The 9,060-nt window shown below is 34.9% G+C and overlaps 1 protein-coding gene across 1 annotated transcript; it reads right to left on the bottom strand.

Moving 5' to 3' along the window:
* Positions 1–762: 762 nt before the first annotated feature.
* Positions 763–4,480, bottom strand: LOC112696126 (uncharacterized). Its single transcript, XM_025748743.2, has 10 exons — positions 4,165–4,480; positions 3,499–3,555; positions 3,354–3,418; positions 2,449–2,665; positions 2,268–2,365; positions 1,801–1,870; positions 1,629–1,688; positions 1,498–1,548; positions 1,279–1,357; positions 763–1,170 (listed from the first exon to the last, which is right to left on the bottom strand). Exons 1-10 carry the CDS (start codon positions 4,246–4,248, stop codon positions 1,079–1,081), a joined length of 873 nt encoding a protein of 290 aa, XP_025604528.1. The 5' UTR covers positions 4,249–4,480; the 3' UTR covers positions 763–1,078.
* Between the last annotated feature and the right edge of the window lie 4,580 nt (positions 4,481–9,060).

The following is a 9,060-nucleotide window of genomic DNA, read 5'->3' as shown; positions in this document are numbered from 1 at the left end:
ATCTTATGGAAGATGAAGGAATAGTATAGCAGAAAGCACAAAAGTCTTGAAGAAGAACTTCAATCTATTTTGGGGGTTACAACTTAATACAAGATGAAATAAAAAACAATAAATTCAACAGGAATGAGATGTATGTGACTGATGAATGTTGAGAGTCGTCGCCGATGAAGGTTGGGGGATCTGGAGTCTGGACGACATGGGGGAGGCATATAGCTGACGATGAGGAGCCTAGAGATATGTCCACAGAGGAAGCGAGGCTGAGTGAGGAAGCGCCGCTGGGAAGGGAGGTGAAGCTAGGAAGATTGCGAGGAGGTCAGAAGAGGCGGGCTGGGCACCAGGGCCGATAGGGAAGGTGGTGAAGCCAGCGAGCCGCGACTAGCCAGAGATCGGGAGGTAGCAAGGACAACAAGATGGCAAAGGGGAGGAGAGGTTGGACACATGCTAGCAGCATCAGCTGCGACGCAGTGATCCCCTTGTGCGAAGAAGACTTTAAGCGGCTGTGTTTTGAATGTGTGGGAGGTTTGGTGGGGGGATTGAATTGGACAATTAGGGTTGGGATGAGGGATTGAGTTAAAAGTTAAAATTGGAAAAAAAAATTTTTTGACTACCTTTTGACGGTTAAAAATTTAACAGTAAGGATAGAACTGAAACTAGTTCAAACGTTAAGAACATAATTGAATCAAATTAAATATTAGAGGTAATTTAAAAAAATTTCGAAAATGTTAAGAGACAAATTATACTCCACCCAAAAAAACACAGTGGTAGCAATTGAATTCGCCATTCATAATTCATTGCCTTTCACTGTAAGTAACACGCATATAATAAAAGATGCTCTTATGTCATACCTCATGTTTACAAACTCAAAACTACTCCCTATGTTGGGTAGCTGAACAAAGATGTGTCTTATACAGGACTGCATCCTCAATCTGATGAATTTAAATCCGATTCGATCACGTTACATTGAAGCAGAAGATTTTTACTCTCGAACACAATATTCTTTTGTTCTTTGACACTGGTAATAGTTCAAGCTCTGTTGGTGCACCGAATAAGAAGATTACGAATACAAGCAACAGATTATTCAAATGCTTTGGTTCATTGTTCCACCGTCTTCTATCTTCTTTCGCATTTTGTACTGTAAGGTAGCTGGTGCACAATCTAAAGGTGTTTCTCCTGAAAAAGAAAAAGCAGTTGATTAGGATTTGCAGCCGGGAGTTTTGTTACTTTCCACTGTTAAGAACAATAGGAACAATAATATCAAGAAAGGAGAGGATTAATTGCCTTGTGCATTTTTGTACTCCAGGCTCGCACCCGAATCCATGAGAATGAAAACTATATCAGTTTGATTGAAGACCGCAGCCTACAGATAATATTAAAATTACTATCCAATATCAAGAAAACTGGAAATCTGGAATATATTAATTCTGACGGTGAAAGGCACAATTACAAACAAGCAGAAGCACGCAAGCACAAACACACTATACACAGTAAGAGAGGTACCAAATGCAGTAACGATAGCCCTTGCTTGTCCCTGTAATTTGCATCCACACCCTGCACATTTTAGCATCCGTAAATACTTAATTCCAGAAAATGAACTATAACTGAAAGTATGTAATTTTAAAGTGAAAAACCTCATCAAGAAGTTTCTTGACAGCAGCTACGTCACCATTTTTTATTGCTTCTCTTAAACCCTGAGAGAGAGCACTGTCTTCAGTTCAAAGTGACTTTCAATACCCAAGATTTTTTTTGCACAATGCAATAGCATAAGTGTAAACAACTTTTTTTGGGGGGAGGGGGAGTTACCTCTCCATTGGCTCCATAATCGGTCTGGCTTCTCTCCGATGTCCCATTGGTTACATGACCAAAAGCAGAACTGCAATTTTACATTATAAATAATCAATAAGACAGCCATCAATCATTAGGAACAAAAAATCACCAGTTGAATACCATAGAGGCATAGACACATAAATTTCTACACGTTCATAGGCCTTTTCCTTTTTTAGTTGTTTTTTTTTTTCTCCCTTTGCTTATACAGTGGTTTTAGCTGATGGAGAATTCAGTTTTTAAAAAGAAATAGCTCCTAACAGTGATGGCCTGCTACAAGTTTTTAGTTATGTAGGTAGTAGACAATGCAAGGGTTAGAAAATAGAAACGCGATTTCTATCACTCTACATCGTCAGGTTTTGATTCACAACTACATAATTAAACTGTTAACATTCAAGACATACTTAGTGTCAGCAAAAGCAGTCTTTTGTCCAGCAGGTCCTTACCTAAACTTGCTAGATGAACTGGAACTTCTATTTTTTGGAGCAGTATCTGCCTTCTTAGGTTTAGGATTTGATTCAGAGGTAATAGCCGGAGAGGATATCTTCCGTCACAAAGGATTAAAAAGAAAACATGAGCTTATGCACTGCAACAACAAAGGTACCCGATAACAATAAGAATTATTACCTGCCGAGGTTGTGCAGAAGAGGAAGGTGTGGGAGCCTCAGACTCACAAATGCAAAGAGGCATTCCACACATACACTCTTTAATGCCCAATGCAAGTGTACTCCCTGCAGTAGGAATGGCTTTTGGATCATCATTGGCATCGATATCTATTTTAGAAATTGTATCCGTTATGCTGTTCACTCCACCCGAAGAAGCCTGTCTTACACCATTCCCAGACCTGTGTCAAAGACACGACGGCATGTGTGGTATGTATGACTATCATATAATAGTGATCTCATTTAGAAAGCATCGTTATTATTACAAGAAGAGGAAATTAAAATGAAAACAGTATAGCATGGCTACATTGATAAAATTAATAAAGGGTCTCTTAAGGACCCCCTCTGTAATAACTTACACTCCTAACTTTATTCAATATTCTGCTCTCTTCCTAACGAGTTACTTCCTTAATTAAGGACATTCATATTGGCTTAAAATCACTAATTATGACGTTGAACTTGTTAACAAGTAACAGGCTAACAGCTCATATCCCACAGAACCTAACCTAAACACCAAGGTGTGATTGATATGACGTTTTGACTCAATCCAATACCCCCCGGGCAGCGCGTAACATAAAAGTAATAAAAAAGATGTTCAAGCGATCTCTGGAGCACTTCACAGACTAGAATACATTGAACCTACATGTTAAAAAGATAAAAACTATACAATCCAAGATATTAGCATATTTTATGATTTAGTATAGATCATAAGTCACACAGGTTCTCCTAACCATCTTTTCCTTGTAAGTGTTGACTATCAAACATGTTTTAAGAAATATGTATCTGATTTTTGTAGTCACATGATAATTCGGGAAAAAAATAAAATAAATGTAACATGCATACATTGAAACTTTAGACCAAGTAGTTTACCTTGAATTGTTGAAACAATCAGCACATACTCGGACACTTGAGTAAATGCCAAATTGAGGTAAAGCCTGCATAGTAAAGTATTGTTCTATGAAGTTCAAGGATACTACTAGAACAAGTATTTCACTCCCAAGAAAAAGTATCATACCATTTGATTTGATGAATGTTCATTGCACAAAGTTCTCCCACAGGATCGACAGTGATGCTGCATATACACCTCAAAGAAGCATACAGTCAGTTGCCAGGAGAAGATTTTTATTATAAACAGAATTTCGTGTGCATTGGGCTTGCAAATTAAAGCCATGTAAGACAAGCAGAATTTATACACAGCCACATAACACCGTACATTGAAGAGAAGTAGTTCGCCAACATTTTAAAAGAGGATGATCACAGCATATTTAACATGCAATGATTGTTTGACACAAGCTATGCACCATGAGCAATATCATAGTCAATACAAATTCTTTAAGGCTCCTTCTGTAAGTAAAATTAAACAGTTTGTAACAACTTTAGACTTTGTGCCATTTTCACAACAAATGGACTGGATCTTAAATAACCATTTAATCAAAACTGTTCGGAGTTGTGGTATTATTTACATTATGGCAAACATTAAAAGTTACTGAACATCGTTCAATGCACCTAAAAATTGATGTGAAATAATCGACCCTTCAACAATCATTAAAACAGGCAAGATCGCATCAATCGTTAAGAGATCCCCAAATGCAAATGGAATTGGTAAAAAAAAGTAAAATAAAATCTCAAATTAAGAATCTAAGACAGAACGTGAAGATATGATGGGAGGGATCTGAAGTACCCGTCTCCTGAAAGTGTTGAAACTGCAATTGCAGACAACACATCGCGCTGCTTCTTGGAATGAAGGTGGTTCTGTGGCTGACATGAAGATGCGTCTCTGTCCGAGCCCAATAGGGGTATCCGGGAATCTTTTCTTTAAGCCCTAAAATGGACAAAGCTACAAATTTTCTGTCTTGTCTGGTATTAATCCAAATGAATGAGCAAATTGCCCAGAATCAATTCATTTATTTAATTGAGGATTAATAAAATTTCTTGTTGCAGAGCTTATGGAGGATGACCATCATCTTAACTTTATCTAAATTATTATTATTATTATTATTTTGGCGAATCATAAAATTGTGCCAGTTTTGGTGTATTTATTGATAAGGGCCCATTTAGTGTGTAATCTAATTTTATAAAAAATAATATTAGGAGGACCGAATACCAAAAAAGAAATATTGGGAGGACCGAAATCGTCGAATCCAGTCACCAAACCCAAATAAAGCGACGAATTGTGACTGTTCGAGAGAAAAAAAAAACGCGTATAGCGTTGAAAATGAAGGCCCAATTTGAAGGGCTTTTTTCGGAACTTCAAGAAAAGATGGGGGGAGCGCCAGGGCAGCCCAAGGGAGGAATTGCTAGGAAGAGAACAAGTATCCACCATCCACAATGCAGCTGACCAGGGGAAACACATGGCTGCTTGCTCCTGTCTCTTTCCTTCACGGATAAACCACAACAAAATAATTGGATGGCCAAGTGAAGTCATTTTCATATCTTCACTTACTAAAAAATTTACAAAGAGGGAGGAAGAGTTGTACGGATGATGTTCTAATCGGGAGTTCAGTAAAATTTTAAATTTAAAAGAGTAAAATAATATTGGTGATTCGTAATTTCATTAAATATAAAGAATACATTATTCCATTTTTAAATTATCCTAAATATATAAGTTAATTTATTTAATATTAATTTTAATTAATATTAGTGTTGATTGTATTAGTTAGTATTATTTGGAGACGGTTAATGCGTTAGAATTTATGAATATGTTTTGAAATAACTAAAAAATATTTGTAATTAGTTAAAATGTTAGAATATGTAGAGTAAAGTTTTTTAAAAATATTTAGAGTTAATATAAAATTGATGTAATTAGTTAAAATTTTAGATTTTTTGTGCTATAATTTTTTGTAATATATTTAGGCTTAATAGAAATAATTTATTAATAAGAGTGAATATCAAAAGTTGTAATTAATATTTTTTTTAAATAAGTTTACGAATGTTTAATAGTATGTTTACTAATATTAGTTAAAATATGTTTATTAAAAATTGTATTGGAAGACTCTGGTACGGGTTGTGAGATGGATCAGAGACTTGCGGGTCAGAATGATGGCCGGATCGTCTGACTGGAGCAATGAGGATGGTACTTGTAAAGATATTCCGACGCTCAAGTTAGAATGGATTTGAGAGGTATAAAGTGTGAGGAATGAGTGACGTACCTGAGGGGCCTGGGGCTCCCTTTTATATAGGTGATGATAAGTATCTTATCTTATCTTATTTGGCTAAGATAAGGGATGTGTTTGAGTTTGAATGTTGGTTAGAGGGTCTAGTAGGCCGATTTGAGGTTCAAAGTGTGCCAAAATCTTTCCTTTTCTTCTTTTGAGTTTGTTTTGTATTTTTTGTTTCTTTTTTTCATTCATTTCCTACAAAATTAATCAAATCAAAGAGATTAAAGCAATATACAACTTAAGCACTAAAATACTCAATCATTAAGCATTACACATTAATTTCTTGTATAAAAAAGTATAGAAAACACAACATGATGCTCATGCATCACAACACCAAACTTAAACTTTGCTTGTCCTCAAGCAAATAAAGAATCATGCACTAAAGTTTGACAATCCAAGGTAAGAAGAGTAGCAATTTTAATGTTCATGATTGGCTAGTTTACTATGCATGCAACAATTACAAAAGAAATCAAATGATTGATGTTTCTATCTAACTCACTTTGTGAAATCTTTTCTTTATATTCCTTCCTTGAAACAAGCTTTTCATTTTCTTCTTAGCTTAGCTTCTTGGGTGCTTTGCACCATTTGTTAAAATCTTTGACTCTAAATGCTTTGTTTTCAAGTATTACCACTTGAGACATAAGCACCACAAGCATTTAATTAGAGGAGTCTTTTAGTTTGTTTCTTTTCTTTACTCTCTAATAATTGATGCTCAAAGCCTTGAGCTTTGAGGGAGTGCTTTGCACTTGAGCCTAGCCTTGACTCTAAGTGTTTTATTTTCAGCCTTTTTGCTTGATACATAACACCACGAGTACTTAACTAATGAATTGTCATTGGTACTCAGAGCCTTCAACTTTCTCATTCTTTCTCTTTTTCTTTCTTGATCATTAATTGATTTGCTTCTTCAAGGTTTTCAAAATGTCAAAAATTTCATAAAATGTCCTAGATGAAAACTTCAATTAAACAAATTCAAATGTAATTGAGCAAAGAAAAATTAATCATGCTAGCCTCCCAATACTTATAAGCTCATGCTATCTTCTTCTTTAATTACCTTGATTGTTTATGATCATGATGCTTAATTAATTACTTTTACTCACAAATTTCAAGATGGTACTTGTGATATCACAGCAACATATTACACTTCAAAAATCAAACTATGCTTATTCAAGAGGAATAACACACATGCATATAAAGAAAATAGAAGACAATCATGCAATTGAAAGTACTGGAAACAAATAAGAGGAAAAGAAACTTAACCACCTTGTAGAGCATCATCTTTGTTGTTGTCACCCTAGTATAACCTAGAAAACCCTAAAAAATCCTAGAAAAACCTAGATAACACTAGAAAATCCTAAAAAATCCTAGAAAATCCTAGAAAACCCTAAAAACCCTAGAAACCCTAGAAAGCTCTAGAAAACCCTAGAAAACCCTAGAAAAACCTAGAAAACCCTAAATAACCCTAGAAAATCCTAAAAAACCCTAGAATACCCTAGAAAATCATAGATAACCCTAGAAAACTCTAAAAAATTCTAGAAACCCTAAAAAATTCTAGAAAACCCTAGAAACCCCTAAAAAACCCTAGATAACCCTAGAAAATCGTAGAAAACCCTAGAATATCATAGAAAACCATAAATTACTCTAGAAAAACCTAGATAACCCTAGAAAAACCTAGAAAACCCTAGAAAACTCTAGAAACACTAGATAATGCTAGAAAACTCTAGAAAATCCTAGAAATTCCTAGATAACCCTAGAAAACCCTAGAAAATCCTAGTAAATCCTAAAAACCCTCGAAAACTCTACAAAACCTTAAAAAATTCTAGAAACCCTGGAAAAATCTAAAAACCATAGAAAACCCTAGAAAGCCCTAGATAACCCTAGAAAACCTTAGAAAATCCTAGATAACCCTAAAACACCCTAGATAACCCTTGAAAATCCTAGAAAACCCTAGAATAACCTAGAAAACCCTAAAATATCCTAGAAAACTCTAGATAACCCTAGAAAATCCTAGAAAACCCTCGAAAATGCTAGAAACCCTAGAAAAACCTAGAAACCCTAGAAAGCTCTAGAAAATCCTAGAAAACCCTAAAAAACCCTAGATAACCTTAGAAAACCCTAAAAAACACTAAAATACCTTAGAAAATCCTAGATAACCCTAGAATATCCTAGAAAATTCTTGAAACCCTAGAAAATCCTAAAAACCCCTAAAAAACCTAGATAACCCTGGAAAATCCTAGAACCCTAGATAACGCTAGAAAACTCTAGAAAACCCTAGAAACCCCTACATAACCCTATAAAATCCTAGAAAATCCTAGTAAATCTTAAAAATCCACAAAACCCTAGAAAACTCTAGAAAAACCTAGAAACCCTAGAAAACTCTAGAAAACTCTAGAAAATACTAGAAAATCCTGAAAAACACTAGAAAACCCTAGAATAACCTAGAAAACCCTAAAATATTCTAGAAAATCCTAGATAACCCTAGAAACCCTAGAAAATTCTAGAAAACCCTTGAAAAACCTAGAAACCCTAGAAAAGTATAGAAAACCATAGAAAATCCTAGAAAACCGTAGATAACTCTAGATAACCTTAAAAAACTCTAGATAACCCTGGAAAACCATTGAATATCCTAGAAAACCCTAAATTACCCTAGAAAATCCTAGATAACCCTAAAAATCCTAGAAAAACATAGATAACCCTAGAAACCCTAGATAACGCTAGAAAATACTAGAAAACCCTAGAAACCCCTAGATAACCCTAAAAAACCCTCGAAAATTCTACATAATCATAGTAAATCCTAAAAACCCTCAAAAATCCTAGAAAACCCTAGAAAAACTGAGAAACCCTAGAAAACTCTAGAAAATACTAGAAAATCTTAGAAAACACTAGATAACCCTAACAGACCCTAGATAACCCTAGAAAATCCTAGAAAACCCTAGAATTGCCTAGAAAACCCTAAAATATCCTAGAAAACCCTAGATAACCCTAGAAAACTATAAAAAAATCCTAGAAAATTCTAGAAACTATAGAAAATCCTAGAAAACTCTAGAAAACCCTAAATAACCCTAGAAAACCCTAAGAAACCCTAGATAACCCTGGAAAATCCTAGAAAACCCTAGAATACCCAAGAAAAACCTAAATTACCCTAGAAAATCCTAGATAACCCAAGAAAATCCTAGAAAAACATAGAAAACCCTAGAAATCCAAGATAACGGTAGAAAACACTAGAAAACCCTAGAAACCCCTAGATAACCCTAGAAAACCCTCGAAAATCCTAGTAAACCCTAAAACCCTAGAAAACCCTAGAAAACCCTGGAAAATCCTAGAAAACCCTAGAAAAATCAAGAAACCCTAGAAAACTGTAGAAAACCCTAAACCCTAGAAAATCCTAGAAAACCCTAGAAAATACTAAAAGACCCTAGATA

This window comes from Arachis hypogaea, chromosome 1, assembly GCF_003086295.3.
Source record: "Arachis hypogaea cultivar Tifrunner chromosome 1, arahy.Tifrunner.gnm2.J5K5, whole genome shotgun sequence".
NCBI lineage: Eukaryota > Viridiplantae > Streptophyta > Magnoliopsida > Fabales > Fabaceae > Arachis > Arachis hypogaea.
Note: the sequence above shows the minus strand (reverse complement) of the source record. Positions and strands in the feature narration are given on the sequence as shown.

Bases quoted from the DNA above. Each gene is read 5' to 3' on its own strand.
- LOC112696126 (XM_025748743.2), bottom strand. From the start codon at position 4,248: ATGTCAGCCACAGAACCACCTTCATTCCAAGAAGCAGCGCGATGTGTT. The intron at 1,549-1,628 runs GTTTTTCACTTT...TAAAATGTGCAG, and splicing joins TCAAGAAACTTCTTGATGAG to GGTGTGGATGCAAATTACAG. The intron at 1,358-1,497 runs GTACCTCTCTTA...TATTATCTGTAG, and splicing joins GGCTATCGTTACTGCATTTG to GCTGCGGTCTTCAATCAAAC.